Source organism: Schistocerca cancellata, chromosome 2 (genome assembly GCF_023864275.1).
Source record: "Schistocerca cancellata isolate TAMUIC-IGC-003103 chromosome 2, iqSchCanc2.1, whole genome shotgun sequence".
In the NCBI taxonomy this organism is placed as follows: Eukaryota; Metazoa; Arthropoda; class Insecta; order Orthoptera; family Acrididae; genus Schistocerca; species Schistocerca cancellata.
In genome coordinates, this window is record NC_064627.1 from 284,978,337 (window position 1) to 284,995,117 (window position 16,781).

The 16,781-nt window shown below is 42.0% G+C and overlaps 1 protein-coding gene across 1 annotated transcript in view; it reads left to right on the forward strand.

Annotated features, from left to right (window-relative positions):
• The first annotated feature begins 4,843 nt into the window (after positions 1–4,843).
• The window catches only part of LOC126161628 (dehydrogenase/reductase SDR family member 11-like), a 126,494-nt gene continuing 114,556 nt past the window's right edge, over positions 4,844–16,781 (forward strand). Inside the window, exon 1 of the mRNA XM_049917587.1 lies at positions 4,844–5,001. Within this exon, the coding sequence (XP_049773544.1) occupies positions 4,864–5,001 (138 nt within the window). The 5' untranslated portion in view covers positions 4,844–4,863. The remainder of the gene's footprint in view (positions 5,002–16,781) is intronic.

Consider the following 16,781-nt stretch of genomic DNA (forward strand, 5'->3'; position numbering starts at 1 on the left):
ATTTTTCTTCTCAACAACATGTAACGGATTGTTGTATGAGCTTGCTGCAGGCTCAATAATGCCCTCGTCAAGCATAGATTGTATTTCTGTTCTAACACGGTCCCTATAATGCGCCGGAATTACGTATGGTCTAACACAAAATTTAGTATGCTCACGAACACGAAATTGGTATTGAAATCCCTTGATTGTTCCTGTTTTGTGAGTAAAAACTGTGGAATGTGCTTGTAAAATCTCAAAAAGGTCCTGCCTATCAGTGTCATTACAATTCTCAATTGTCTGAATTTTATTCTGAATTAACTCATTAATTTCAAATATGCCGTCGATGTCAACCCTGTCAGTACTTGCAGAGTGATTGTTGGTGTCTACTTCCGTAGAAAATTCCGAACTGTTGTCTAACAGAACGTAAAGCCGATTAATTTCCTCGTCATGGTTTGAGAGCCAGTCTTCAAATTTCAAAGCTATTGACTTACCTTCTTTCTCTAAACTTATTTCAGCATCGTGAAAGCTTAAGATTGCTTTATATTCATTCAAAAAGTCTACTCCCAGTATAATTTCCGTCGACAATAATGGAACAATAAGGAAGTTCATAGAGAAGCTGTGGCTTTGACAAAAGAATTCTAAATTGGTTTGTTGGCGTACATCTACACTTTTTCCAAAGATTGCACCTTGTAATTTAATCTTACGTAACGGAAGTGTGGGGCAATCGTTCGCTTTGTTGCATTTGCTAAAAGCTGTTTCGCTAATTACTGAAATGGGACTGCCAGAGTCAAGTACTGCCGTAAATTTTACGTCATTTACAGTAATATGAATCACAGGATATGCAATGTTGTTATGTTTTACGTCGTGTTCCTGGAGTAAGATGTCCCTAATGTCTTCCATTTTTACGTAATTACTAGCTACGGCAGCTGCGTCATCAGTTTCATAAGTACGTCTTGTGGCTGCCAGTGGTGTGAGTCATCGCCTATTGTCTCTTTGTTGGCGCGCGTCGTTATTGGGATTTGGAGACCTAACTTCTACAAATTCATCGTGACGAGAGTGCTCTGCTCTGTTTAAATCTCGCCAGTTCTGATGCAATTCAGGTCTGTCGTTACGATCATATCGTCTGTCGTCATGTCGGTAGGTTCGATAGTTTCTTTCTTGTCTGTCACGTGGTGGAGAATTTCTGCCTGACTCGTAACTGCATGCTGGACCGTTGCGTCTAAAGTTATTCTGTCTCCCTTGATAATAATTGTTTTGGTTCCCATATTGTCTGTTTCTCTGATTGTCTCTGTGATAGTCATTACCGCGGAAAGGTGATCTTTCCCTGTAACTATTACTCTGCCAGTGGTTGTCATATGGGTGGTGTCTGTTTTGGTCACGATTTACGTTGTAAGAATAGGTTTGTCGTGGCCATTTATTGTTTCTGTCGTCACGGAATTGTGACGGATGTGACCTGTAATGATTGTTTTCCTGTTTTCGCATCCCGCGACTGTCTGTGTCAATTTCCAGTTCTTGTAACAGTCCCTGAAAAGCTTCAATGTCGTCTTTGCAACGTCCTGCTAAAATAATATGTCTCAAATGTTCGGGCAGTTTGATTAAGCAAATGCGGATGAGTTCTGAGGGGCTGTATGGGTTTGACAGGTATTGATTCTTGTGCAACATGTCTTCAAAATATTTGACAAGACTGGAAAATTCAGATTGTTCAAAGTGTTTCATCATCATGATGCTATGTTTTACGCGGTCTTGTGTGGCTTGAGACCAATATGCTGAGAGGAAGGCATGGTAAAACTCTCCTTCACTGTGGCAATCGTGAATGACCGATCGCATTCTTACAGCTGGTTCATTCTCCAAGTAGCCACACATAAATTCTAATCTGTGCTCCAATGACCAGTTGGGAGGGAAACAATGAGAGAATTGATGGAGCCATGCTTGTGGATGAATGTCGTTGCCAGAATTCTTAAATGTTTTGAATTTACGTGTAGTAATGAACAGCTTATAGTCAAAATCATCATGTCGGCGAGTCACATATCGGTCATTGTTACGTCGTGTCGGCGGTTCCATCTCAAAATTCGGTGTACCTTGCCAATTTCTTTCATAATTACCGAAATGCCCTGTGTTATTATTTTGTGGCTGTTCCGTATTTCTATGTCCCTCTTCCCTTATTGGGGCGCGAGTGTCCTCTGAAATACGTAATTCTTGTATTACCTGTGTCAGCTGATCTTGTACTTCCCGCATTTCTCTTTTGTATTGCGTATTAATTTGATTCTGATTTTGTTTGAATTTTCTTATTTGTTCATACTCTTCTGTGTCAGTGAAGGCTACGGGTCTTGTGTCATTCAGATCATCATCTACCTTTGTAGATAAATTAGTGACCTGATCCGAAAGTTCGGCTACTTTCTCTGATAATGAACTAATTTCCTCCATGTGTCTTTCTACTGTGTCCTTTAAGTTTTCCTGAGTTTTTGCAAGTTGCGTTACCGAATCGGTAGATGCAACTGAGTCAATTTTAGCCCACAAGGTCTCATGATTTTCATGAACAATGGTTTGCAGCTCTTTTATGGCTGCTTCGTGATTCTGTAACGCAATTTCATGCAGCGAAAAAATAGGTTGGAAATGCTCACAAATTTGTGTTTTTACGTCATTACAGACTTTTTGACATTTCGATTCGATTTTATGTAACTCAGTAGTTAAATCTTCACGTGTTTGTTCAAGCGTTTGTTCCAATGAGTCTAACTTTTGAAGCTTTTGCTGTGTTTGTCTCTGATTTTGTTCCACTGTGTCTAACTTTTGCAGATTTTGTCCCATTGTATCTAACTGTTGCTGTGTTTGTTTCTGATTTTGTTCCATTTTTTGCATTAATTGCAATAATAATGTATTAGTGTCTGGAATCTGTTTCTCTATGCTCTTTGGCAGTGCGTTTTCACCGGCAGCATTCACATTTTGACAAGCAGAAAATGTGTCTTGACTCATTTGAGAAACCGGTGAGGACGCAAAACCTGAATCTACAGTATTTGCAAAATTGTGTCCTATCATTTCGGATTCCTGAGGCGAGCTGTTGCCGACCGATCGATCGATAATGCTTCCCTGTTCACTACCTGTTTGACTGTCTACGCCATTGTTTGACGCCCGCTCCATTTCCCTATGCACAGTTACCAAATTACTACTTTGAACATTAGTTAACTCATTACACAGTGGCGCTAACACATTGCTTTCGTCTTCACTGTCGTTTCTTAGTTTACTTTGGAGCCGAGTGTTACGTTTTTCACACGCCATTATTGAGACAATATTTCACATGATAACACACAAAAACACAATTTGAAGAGCAAAAATAAGAGAACACATTAACATAGCACTGAAAATAATATGTAGTTAATTACAAGCGCAGCTGCGAAATACTTGTTGCAAATCTACATGCATGCCACAACTGTTTTACATTACAACAATGAAAGACTGCAACTACAAAGGAGATTCTCTCTACAATTACGCGCTAGCGATAAACAAAAGCTACACTAAATACACAAACTACAAGAAAAAATCAGAAGATTCCAGTGAGGTATCCTAGGCTAAGGGTCGACATATGAAACGTCCCCTTAGAACAATTTTACATGTGAAACGTCCACTTAGAACAATTATACAAGACTGTGCTTAAACTGACACACAGTAATTTTAGCGCAACGCAATCTGACTATCAAAAATCCCTACAAAAGAATGGCCCAGACAAACATTAAACTATACTTTTCACAAATCACTTACCTCACAAAAATCTCCGTTACTCGAACTACTGCAATACGGCGAGCGCCACTACTGCCAGCTAAATAAAAGATTCAAACCACTGAAGGTACTAACTACTGATAGGGATAGTTAGCAAATGAAAGATATTAATAGAGAACAAACAATGTATTTACCTTAATATTCATAATTGACATTCAGTCTTACAGATTATCAAAACTCCGCCATCTCTCTCCCCTCGTCCACCACTGCTGGCGGCTCACCTCCAACTGCGCAACGCAATCTGCTGTTCACATCCAGCTATAGCAGTTCATGACAACAATGGCAGGCAACAATGCAAACTAGCCACATACTGCACACAGCACAGCCAGTGATTTTCATACAGAGAGCGCTATGTAACGTTGCCAATAAGAAAACATAAACATCAAACTTACATAAAGAAAACATAAACAGCCTACTTACAATTTAGTCTCTACAGCATTATCCAGCTATTATTTTTAAACAGAGCTACATGTAGCTCAATTACGTGATTGGGAGCAACATCAGGTAAAGTCGCAGTTGGTTTGCTCGTATGGAATGCTGGTTCGAGAAACTACTACTCAGCAGAATATCCGTCAGGCAACGACGTAGATGCCTCCGGCGTGCATCCCCTCCACATCCCAAGTGTCCCTTCAACCAGCTTCACTTCAGTACGCTGTCTCCGTAATCTTGATCCTAGCATGGCTTGCTTCTTTGGTTAGTCCTTTAGTTTAAATGATATCTACGAGGTATTTAAATTTTTGAAGTTAAGTGCCATTCAAAACACATTATTTCACAGCTAGTTCATTATCTTGCTACACTACTCATCTACCATCCGACACATTGGAGGGGTGTGCGACCTGCAGGCCACAGGAAGTGTACAGAGTTGCTTTCCGTATTAGTCAAGTTGCATACTTGTGGAGCCGGCCGACAAGTGGCGATAAGACAGTGACACAGGGAGTGTGCAGATGCGCTTTTCTTATCAGTCAAGGTGTATCCGGGTAGAGCTCGAGTTGTCACTGTGGAGGGGAGTGATGGTGACGTTACACTTTTCCCCGAGAGCCGGAGGCCGCGTCTATATAGAGTTGGGCCTGCCCGCTGCGGGCAGTCGCATCAGAGCAGCCGACAGCAGCAGGCATGGGCATCGAGACGTACGCAGGGCGCGTCGCGCTGGTGACCGGCGCCAGCTCCGGCATCGGCGCCGCCATCACACAGGCGCTGCTCAGACACGGCCTCACCGTCGTCGGCCTGGCCAGGAGGGTCGACAGGGTCAAGGTAGGCGTTCCCCGGAAAACACGCCTCCCGCAACCAAACCACTCAGTCCATTTCTTTCAGTACTCTCTCTCATTCATCTACTAGGTGACACTCATTGCTCTCTTTCTTACCTACACTACTCCTACACCAAGAAGAAATGCAGATGATGAACGGGTATTCATTGGATAAATATATTATACTAGAACTTGTAATGTCAGATGTAATGTCTCTTGCAGCGGTCTCTCCGCGATATTTTCAGAAATTTTATAAATTATATATCTCAGTACATATCTCGAAATATCTCTTCTTATCTTACCGTTTATCAATGCAAAGTAGTTTTAAGCCCAATTATTCCTTGGAGCGTCCATTTTCTCCATGGAATAGCTTCTCTGCTATCTATGTTTTCTCTTATGGAAAGAATAGAGGACTTCTTGCCGATTAGTCGTGAAAGAAGGATGTATATGTATGTATTGTTGGGCTAGTCGCCATCTTGATGAGATTCTGTATGAGAAGGAATTTAATACATGAACTAAACTAAAGTAAGTGTGTTCGCGTATTATTTAACTGATTATTATTGACAGTGTCTGCTTACTACGCTGTGTTGCACGGGATCAGTGGGGAACGGCTGATTTACACTGGACGAACCTGCCGTTTTGTATGCTCAAGATATCCAGTTACTTCAAATAAATAGGCTAACACGGTCTTACCAGCAGATCTCCGGTCTTCCCCATGTGATCACCGAAATTTAATAATTATTACAAATGTTTCCAGGAGATCGACTGACAATTTTTGTCGCACCGAGACTTCGAAATTGCTTCACTGCCTTATGGAATTTAAGTTAAGCTCAATTTAATCAGGATAGAACAGTATTGAACTGTGTGAATGTGATAAGCCTGCTTTGTGAATGAAAATTCCCTTAACATACGCATGTTTTTACTATCCTGATCAGTGAAGCTAAATCAGGCCGGTGTGAGAGGTTTTTAAATTTTAGATCCCACACAAAATATATTAAAAACTGACATGTGATTACATTTTCACGCAATTCGGGTGCACAGATCCTGAGAAATCAGTATCCACAACAACCACCTCTGGCCGTAATAACGGCCTTGATACGCCTGGCCATTGAGTGAAACAGAGCTTGGATGGCGTGTACAGGTACAGCTGCCCATGCAGATTCAACACGATACCACAGTTCATCAAGAGTAGTGACTGGCGTATTGTGACGAGCCAGTTACTCGGCCACCATTGACCAGACGTTTTCAATTGACGAGACGTCTGGAGAATGTGCTGGCCAGGGCAGCAGTCGAACATTTTCTGTATCCAGAGAGGCCCGTACAGGACCTGCAATATGCGGTCGTGCATTATCCTGCTGAAATGTAGGGTTTCGCAGGGATCGAATGAAGGGTAGAGCCACGGGTCGTAACACTTCTGAAATGTAACGTCCACTGTTCAAAGTGGAACAAGAGGTGACCGAGACGTGTAACCAATGGCACCCCATACCATCAGGCCAGTATGGCGATGACGAATACACGCTTTCAATGTGCGTTCACGCGATGTCGCCAAACACGGATGCGACCATCATGATGCTGTAAACAGAACCTGGAATCGTCCGAAAAAATGACGTTTTGCCATTCTTGCACCCAGGTTCGTCGTCGAGTGCACCATCGCAGGCGCTCCTGTCTGTGATGCAGCGTCAAGGGTAACCGCAGCCACGGAGCTGATATTACATGCTGCTGCAAACGTCGTCGAACTGTTCGTGCAGATGGTTGTTGTCTTGCAAACGTCCCCATCTGTTGACTCAGGGATCGAGACGTGGCTGCATGATCCGTTGCAGCCATGAGGATAAGATGCCTGTCATCTCGACTGCTAGTGATACGAGGCCGTTCGGATCCAGCACGGCGTTCCGTATTACCCTCCTGAACCCACCGATTCCATACTCTGCTAACAGTCATTGGATCTCGACCAATGCGAGCAGCAATGTCGCGATACGATAAACCGCAATCGCGATATGCTACAATCCGACCTTTATCAAAGTCGGAAACGTGATGGTACGCATTTCTCCTCCTTACATGAGGCATCACAACAACGTTTCACCAGACAACGCCGGTCAACTACTGTTTGTGTATGAGAAATCAGTTGGAAACTTTGCTCATGTCAGCACGTTGTAGGTGTCGCCACCGCCGCCAACCTTGTGTGAATGCTCTGAAAAGCTAATCATTTGCATATCATAGCATCTTCTTCCTGTCGGTTAAATTTCGCGTCTGTGGCACGCCGTCGTCGCGGTGTAGCAATTTTAATGGCCAATAGTGTATTACACGCAAAATCATCATTCCTTTGTTCTGCGTACTATACTTCTCCTTCCACATGCAGTTTTCTCTGTTGTACGCCTTCCAGTTCCATGTTAACTGTTACAGGTTACAGAACACAATATCCCTTGGCCCAATGACCTCCTAGATCTATATCCACACTCCGTAAGCCACCTATGGTGTGTGTTGGAGATGCACTGTTAATAACGTTCAATTCCCTTCTTCCTTCTTCCCTTCGCGAATGGTGCGCGGAAGGAAAGACTCTTGTTAAGCGTCTGTGTGAGCTCCAGTCTCTCTAATTTTTGTCTTCCTTATCTTTCCGCGAGATGTGCGGAGGAACAAGCAGTTTATTGGTTGATACTTCTACGAACGTAGGCTCCCGAAACTTTAATAACGGAACTCATCGTGAGCATAGTGACTCTCTTGTAACATCTGTCACTGGAATTGGATGAGCATTTCTGAGTAGCTTTCGCGCTTACTAAATGAACCACCGAAGAAATGTGCTCCTCTTCTTTGGGTCTTCCCAATTTCCTATAACAGTCCTATCTATTCAAGTACTGGTCGAACGAGTGTTTTATGATTTATCTTCTATGTGGATGAAGTATACCTTCTGAACATCCTTCCACATAATAAATAGATGTGATTGCTTCCAGTGATTGTTCTGCAGTCATGCAGTATTACAATAACTCCTCCTGCCGCCTGTTTATGTGCAATAGGTTACATTTATTTACGTTGAGAGCCAACCTCTGTAGGTCGTTCTTCATTTCGCTACAACTTTCCAGTATTTTCTGTAAATAACAGTATTAGTAGAGAAATGGCTCATGGAACTTTCATCGGTATCCAATAGGTCGTTAGAATATACTGTGAAAAGTAATGGCCCTATAATAACCCTCTAATGTTCTCTCAAAGTCTGAAGTTCTAACATCGTTAAGAACTGAGAATGAACTGTGTGAGTAGCTATAAAAGCCATTCATCTATAAAACTAAGTATGCGACTTCTAGTTCCGCATGAAAGTGACTCTACAGCTCTCACATCGACGTATCTGTGCACATAACGAGAGTCAAGACCGTTGTAGAGAAGTCCACGTACTAACGGCACCCACGAGTGAGCGAAAGCCAATAAATCGAATGGCCGTTGATAAGCTGCTACGTGAAAGAGTACGTTGCACTCACTGGGTGAGGTAGCTGGAGTTTTCATGCACGTTACATGGTAGCACATTACATGGTATAAAGCAAAAATTTGCACCGACACTCTGAATTGATTGTGAGTCTGATGGTGGTGAAGGAACAGTTCCGAAATGTGACAGCCAGTAACTGAAGGAACTACGAGTCACATTCATCTTCAAAAATACCGCGACAAGCGTGCTATGGAGCGTTGATGACCGGACATTGGACAATATTTATGAAGATTGTTACAACCACAGTCGCAATTCTTTTAGAAAACTAATGGACCGTGGTAGCTATATTCGTTCGAAATCTTACAATGAGGCAGGTTAGGGGCAGGGTGCAATCCCCCCCCCCCCCCCCCAAAGAAAACGAAGCACCAAAACTTTAGAGTCTCTTTAATTTGACACAACTAGAGACAGTGGATCAGTGCCGTCTAATTGTCACCTTCAAGAGTGAGCTCTGTAATCTGGTGGAGCTGCTCTTTTGGACGACTTTAAAGCTCGTTAGCATTACGTGAGTTCCTTTAAAGAAGAATCTAACTTTTTGTTTAGAGATGTTGCTATCGACTTCCCCCCTCCCCCCTAACACATGGAAGAAGCCCACGTTATTATGCAGACAGCAAAAACATTTGTGGTAGATGAGAACATATTCACTAAAGAGGGAAACATAAGAAAGGAACGCGTGTGGAACAGTGACCAGACGTATTTTTTTTTTTTTTTATGAACTACCGTTGTAAGCTATCTATATGTGCGAAAATTGAATATATTGATTTCAAAAACTTTCTCCTCAAATAACGTGTACTTTCGATATCGTGTTCAGCTGCTGAGCAAAACTGACTGTTGGTTGGCCCCTGTGTTGCACATGTGAACAGTGTCGGAAATAAAACTTTAAACTAAAATGCAAAATTTGAAATAAAGAAAATGAATCTAATTATCTGCCAAAAGAAACTAAATGTGTGCTCAATCAAAACTATATAACTAAAATTCAGTACTGAAGTTCATTGAAAACGTTACGAGATATGAAGTGCAACTTTACACTTGGAATATCCAGGAAAATAGATCACTACTCCACTTGTGAGAAAATAACTGTTTATAATTAACATTACTGTTCAATGAAAATTAATCTGCTTGCTAGCACCATACATGGCAATGTCGACTACACACTGTTTGCACAAGAATGCTAGGTGAGGTCTGGAGTACTGACGTTTCGGAAGCAAATACAAAACAGCAGATGCAGCAGCTGAAGGAAAATAAACTGCTCAGTACTAATTGCTTTCATTTTGCTTGTCAGAAACAATCTGTGACTTCGTGTGGCGTAAGATGCAATGCACAAACGACAAAATGTTCCAAACGTTGCTATAAATCATGGTGGCGGCTTTTACTTTAAAGATTTTTTTTTGTGGAATGAGACTGATTATTAATGAAAAGACTGCACGACATAAGAAGACTCTAACAATTAAAAAGTCCTCTCATTACAAAAATTGTTGACATACTTTTAAAATTGCTCGAAAATCTTCTCCATCATTGTAAAGAACAAGAATGTAGGACATATCAGTTTTCATCTCGATAGTAAAGTATTGCAAATTGTTTCTCCCAAATTCACAAATAACAGATTCATTTCTCTGAAAAACGCAACTGCTCGCTACTATGCCTCAAATAAGAATGCCACAGCGCTGCACAATAGGCTGACTAGTAAGTTTCTGGACAGCAGAATTGCTTTATTTCTTCTACTGTGTTTTCCCTATACTGTTATATTTTTTACTCCTCGTCTCTACTTTCGTTCTCTGGGCTGTTATCCCAGTCAACCGTCATTGTAGTATTCCTTTTTCTCTGTTGGAGCTGTATTTGTTGTTTAACATTTTTTCATTGCTTCTTTTTCACGGAAATACAGCCATAACTGAGATAAGGAGTCAACCTGTATGACACTTTCTTCAAGTGGAAGGTTTCCCTGCTGGTAGGATATGTAAACATCTGTAAACAGAAACCTTTACCGGACCGCTGTTTTTCTGACGTTACTCAGTATGTTAGTGGTAGTTGTAATCTTTGAAAGTCGATGGAGTTCTGAGTGGAAAAAGATTTCACTTTCATTTCACTTTTGATTTCGACTTTCACTCTGTAGTGGTTTGCGAACTCTAATAACTGCACTGAATCTGAGTACAGAGTAGGTAGTTGAGCTGCTAGCGAACTAAGTCTTGTTTGTTTTTTGACCTTTGACTTTTTGACAGGGAAGCCCGATTACAATTTGTGGCTTTTTACCGTATTTGTTTACATGGAGCACTGAGTGTAGTGAAGGTAACTGAATCTGAAGTAGGAGTCTTATCACTATAATGAGAAACTTTTTTTAAATTTTATTTTGTACAATATCAACTACTACGTATTACCGTTTAGGGATACACAGTGGTGAAAACGCTGTGTACTGATAGTTCAGGTAAGGCATATCGTACAAGATATCTAAGCATTTACCTCCTTCCACTCTAAAGTAGTCACTTCAAGCACTGGCTAAGGATGCATTCGACATTTCATCACTACTAATTTCCTACTGTGAACCATGTTCAGTTGTTCCTTGCAGCTTTGACTCCTGTACCCTGCGAGTCACACCGCTCCATCCGCTGTTTTTTAATTATTTATTCATATGTTTTTCAGGCATTAGCACTGAAGGACGCTCCTGGTAAACTGCACGCGATTAAGGGCGATGTAGCAGACGAGAGCAGCATCGTGGCAGCATTCAAGTGGGTCAAAGAAAACCTTTCTGGTGTCGACATTTTAATTAACAACGCTGGCTTGGGCATTGACAGCGATCTGACGTGTAAGTATGCGATTGTATTTACGAAACCCTACAGATTCGTTGTGTGCTGTAGCGAGTATTAATCCGATGTTCTGCTTCAGGCCAAAACAGGACTATTTCTACAAATGACTATGACACGGTCAGCTATGAATGTGTTTAAAAGTTAACGCAGCAGCGATGATTTTTAAATCATTCTATCCAGTCCACCACTTCTTGAATAAGAAGAATATTCTAACGACGGATATAACTCAAAGCCTGTTGTTGTCCATAGTAAAATAATAGATCTTGTGCTTCTCATTCAAAATTTCAAATAAATTGCCCAAATAGCACTGCGTGTTCATTTCATCTAAGGTCACACAAACCTACCAACAAACTGTCGGATCCCTGACACTTAGAATCTGTGATGTATTTCGTTCCATAGACGGACAAACAAGCTGTTAAGCAGGTGGTCATTATATTTTGGCTAATCCAGAGTAACAAGAGGTATTTATAGAGTTTTGTTTCATCTTCTTCTTGTGCCCATGTCACTTCCATTCTCTCGGAATGGGCTCTTTTCCGCTCGTCAGACGAAACCGTTCCGGTCTTCTAGGATTTAACTGCCGGGCCAACTATCCAGTCGTGAATTTTCTGTCTAAAATTTGTGTGTGTGGCACATCAAGTTGTGGTATTCCCAATTCCTCCAGGTCTTCTTTTACAACACCGATCCATTTTATTGTTTCAGTTTTAACTTCGAGGCGAGTTTGGTTTCAAACTCATCTAGTTAATCTGGTTGCTTCAGCTCTCATTACACCAATAGAATTTTAGCCTGCATTTTTTTTTCATATGTGAATAAATTCTGTTATTCTTTTCAAGTTCTTTATTTGCTCTTCGTCTGCACGTTCCTTCTTCAGTATAATTTAGACCTAAAATTTTCCTCATTACTTTTGAATTTCTTCAAATTCTCTCTTTCTGTTTAAAACGTGTGTTTCAGACCCCATAAAACACTTGACTTAAAGACTGTGTTATAGTGTCTCAGCTTTGTGTGTTTCGAAGTGCATTTGTTTTGGTTATAGATGTATTTCTAAGCCTGCAGCCTCTTTCCAATTCGTGCTGACGAATCTGTAACCAGTGTTTTCTAAGCCAGTTTTCTGAATGTTTTCGCCTAAATATCTGAACTGAGAAGCTCTCTTGATTTTCTCGTATGTATGGTTTTTAGAATTTTTGGTGTCAGGTTGCAGATAGACACGTATTTCGTTTTTTAAAATTATATTTTGTGCGCTACCTTTTGTGCTGTTTATTTAATTATATTCATTTGTTTTTGTGTTATTCGAATGTCCTGATTCATTTATTTATTTCATTACTCCTTCTGATAGCTATATAATCTGGAGATCTAGTCATAAAAAGCGAAACTTCCCCTTTAATAATAGACTATTAGTCGTTGTGCCACAACTTCTGGATCTTGAATTGTGTCCTTCGTTATAATAAATGGCACCCAAATTGATAACCGTAGTGTCAGCGGACGAGCAGTTTGCTATATACGTATTCTTGCGCTCCAGCCGCAGAAGAAATCGGTGGATCTTCAACGTAGCTTAACAGAAAAAAAGGAATATTGCAGTTTAACGTTCTGTCGATGATGAAGTCATTAAGAGAGGGGGCACAGACTTGGATTGGAGAAGGACAGTTAGGGAAATTGACCGTACCATTTCTAAGGAATCATCCCGGTATTCACCCTAAGCATTTTGCGCAAACAACCGAAAACTTAAATCTGGATGGTCGAGTGAGGATACGAACCGTCGCTCTCCCGATTGCAAGTCCAGTGTCCTACCACTACACTGCTTACCTTGATTACTCCATAGAAAACGACAGGCAGTTATGCTTTGAGCAGTGGAGGGAACGAATGCGTATCGGGGCTCAACAGAGTCCTGTTGAGTAACCGATTAGCGTGAGCTGAACATTATTTTTTGGCTACGACAAATGGTTCCTTACTAAAGTGAACAATGTCGTTTCTTTTGTGAATAGCTTTGATATGTTTCGTTCTGCACAATGCTATCACCTTGAAATTACAGCATTTGCGATAAGAAAAATACATCATTTTTAGTACCAGGGTACGAAATTCAACAGCGGCAACTATTTATTTACAATTTATACAAAATAGATACATGTTTCAAAGTCTTACTGTTCTTTAGAGTGGTCACCAGCATTGTGTATAGGCCGTTACCAACGATTTGGACTTAGCAGCGCCTAGTTCGAGCGTACCGCTGTAGTGTCCGACAAATCTCTGTAACAGTTGTCAAGCGACGAATGCCAGAAGTACTTCCATCATCTTAGGAATCAAGTTAAATCACAAAGGTTTAAGTCCTGGGATAGTGGTGGGTGGTACAGCACTTCCCAGCCCCATTGATCGAACAATTCAGTGTCAACTTGCACCATGTGCATCTGAGCATTGTCCTGTAAAATGATGGGTGGGACCTGCAAAAAGTGTCGCCGCTTCTTTCTTTAATATGCTCATTTTTGGAACCCAGCCCGCGGCAAGCTTAAAGAAACAAGCGGTTACACTTTTTTGCAGGACCCGCCCATCATTTTGGAGAACAATGCTCAGGTGCATATGGAGCAGGTTGTGAGTGATTTATTCGATCGATGGGGCGGGGAAGCGCTGTAGCACCCACCACTGTCCCAGGACGTAAACCCCTGTGATTTCTGAAATGATGGAAGCACTTCACGGAATTTGCTTCAGAACTGTTAAGGACATTTGGTGGGCAAAAGACCGCTCGACTCGAATTATTCACACAACTGTCACTATTAAGCGTGTACTTCGACATCCATATCGTTCTCAACGGGTTATACACAATGCTGGCGACTACTCTGAAGGACAGTAACACACTGAAACATGTATCTATTTTGTATAAGTTGTAAATAAAATAGTTTCCAATATCAAGTCCCAACCCTCATAAACTCCTTTTTCTACATGTACATCTACATGAATACTCTGCAATTCACAAGTGTCTCGCAGAGGGTTCATCGAAGCACTATTGAACAGCACGCGTAAAAAATGAACACTTAGATCCTTCAATATGAGCTCTGATTTCTGTTATTTTATTGTGATGATGATTGCCTCCTGTGTAGGATGACATTAATAAACTATTTTCGCATTCAAAAGAGGAAGTTGGTGATTGAAGTGTCGTGAAAAGATCTCACCGCAACGAAGAACGCCTTTATTTTAATTATTGCCGCCGTAACTCGCTCATCACATCCGTGGCCCCCTTCCCTCTGTTTCGCGATAATGCAAAACGGGCTACCCTTCTCTGGACTTTTTCGATGTCGTCCATCAATACTATCTGGTAACGGTCGCATAGCCGGCCGTGCTGGCAGAGCGGTTCTAGGCGCTTCAGTCCGGAATCGCGCGACTGCTACGGACGCAGGTTCGAATCCTGCCTCGGGCATGGATGTGTGTGATGTAGTTAGGTTTAAGTAGTTCTAAGTTCTAGAGGACTGATGACCTCAGATGTTAAGTCCCATTGTGCTCAGAGCCATATGAACCATTTTTGAAAGATCCCATACCGCACAACAGTGCTATGGCAGAGAACGGAAAAGCGTAGTGTAGGCAATCTCTTTAGTAGACCTGTTGCGACTGATGTTCTGCCTTCCCCACATCTATTCTCTGCATGTTTATATCCTCAACAAGGATATCTACACTTATTATTCACTCCGTAGTTCCAAAACCGTACATTCTTGCGTCGCACCGTAGTATGTTTATTATCGCTTACGTCAGTCAATAGGCAAATTCTGAAAACTTGACCTTAGATGCAACAACACTTCACACAAAAAGGCGATGAACTATAAATGTTAATCTGCCAGGAAGTTTCATATCAGCGCTCACTCCGCTGCAGACTGCAAATCTCATTCTGGAAACTGTAAATGTTGTTTGTCATGCGAGAATTAATGCATCTTGACAACACCAGCAATTTAGAATAGTACACCCAAAAGACCGAAGAATTTCAAATTCCGGGAGAATGAAAAGAACATGGTCAGAAAGGTGAACAAAACTCTGTAAATACCTCTTGTTACACAGATGAGCCAAAACATTATGACTCCCAGCTTAATAGTTTGTGTATCCGTCTTTGGTACGAAGTTCATCACTGATTCTGCGTAGCAGGGATCTGACAGTTTGTTGGCAGGTTTGTGGAAGTACGTGGCATTAGGTCATGTAATCCGTATAAATAACAAGCCGCAGGTTTGCGTGCGCGGTGATGGCGCCCGACAGCGACCCAGATGGGGTTGACTGGATTTACATTAGGCGAATCTGGTCGACGAGATATCCAAGTGAACAACTGTAGCACGGTTTTGGCTTCGAGACACGGAGTGAAAGATGACATCATCGTCTGGGAAGACATCAACCATTAAGGGATGCAGGTGGTTTGCAGCTGTCAGCGTGTCTCCGATTATTACCACAGCCCCCCCCCCCCCCCCCCCCCGAGCGAAGGAGGATGTCTCCCATAGCATACTACTGCTCACACCACCCTGAGTCTTTAGCGCGCCGCGAGCCGCCGTTCACCTCGATAACGGCTTTTGATGAGACGACGGCCGGCCTAGAGTAGCAACAATGTGATTCACCCGAAGAGCTGTGACGTTTCCAACTGATCGATGATCGAATCCCGACGGTTCCGTGCCCACTGCAATCGTAATTGAAGATGTCGCTGGGTCAACATGTGAACACACAGGGATAGTCCGCTGCGGAGCTCCATGTTCAACGATGTACGATGAACAGTGTGTTCCGAAACACTTGTGCGTGCACCGGCATTGGGCTCTTTCGGCAGAGAAGCCACAGAACACCATCTGTCCTACTATACAGACTAGACAAGCCTCGACGTTCTGTGAAGAGTCGTGGACGTCTGAACATTTAGCACCTAGTGGTAGCCTTTTGTCCTATCTCCTTCCGTAGATGCTCACTAGAGAAGCACGTGAACATTCAACCAGCTTCGCCGTTTTCGAGATACTCCTTCAGAGGCTCTGCATAATGATAATCCGCCCTTTGTCGAAGTCACTTACCTCAATTTTCGACAGGGTGTTCCTCCGTCCTTGTCTACTCTGCTTGCATTCTTCTTTTTAATGCGTCACGGGCCCACAATGCCACCAGGCGGCATCCGGCGTCGCGAGGGGGCAGTGCTCATGTTTTGGCTTATCAGTGTATACATCACGTGATCACGTACGGCCCAAACTGGGATAACAATAACAAATGAATTTAATTAGCGAAATGTCAATTCTTTCTCACCCTTCAAAAATGGGTGTGAAATCTTATGGGACTTAACTGCTAAGGTCATCAGTCCCTAAGCTTACACACTACTTAACCAAAATTATCCTAAAAACAAACACACACACCCATGCCCGAGCGAGGACTCGAACCTCCGCCGGGACCATCTCACCCTTCCCCTATAAAAAGTTTCTAGCTAGTAGTGTTCTGAGTAAAAATTATTACTTCTTTGTGTTGCTGCACTCACATTCATAAGAGGTACGAGTATATTAAAACTGTACTCATGTGGATGTTGCCTTCCTGAAAAGCTCTTGTTTC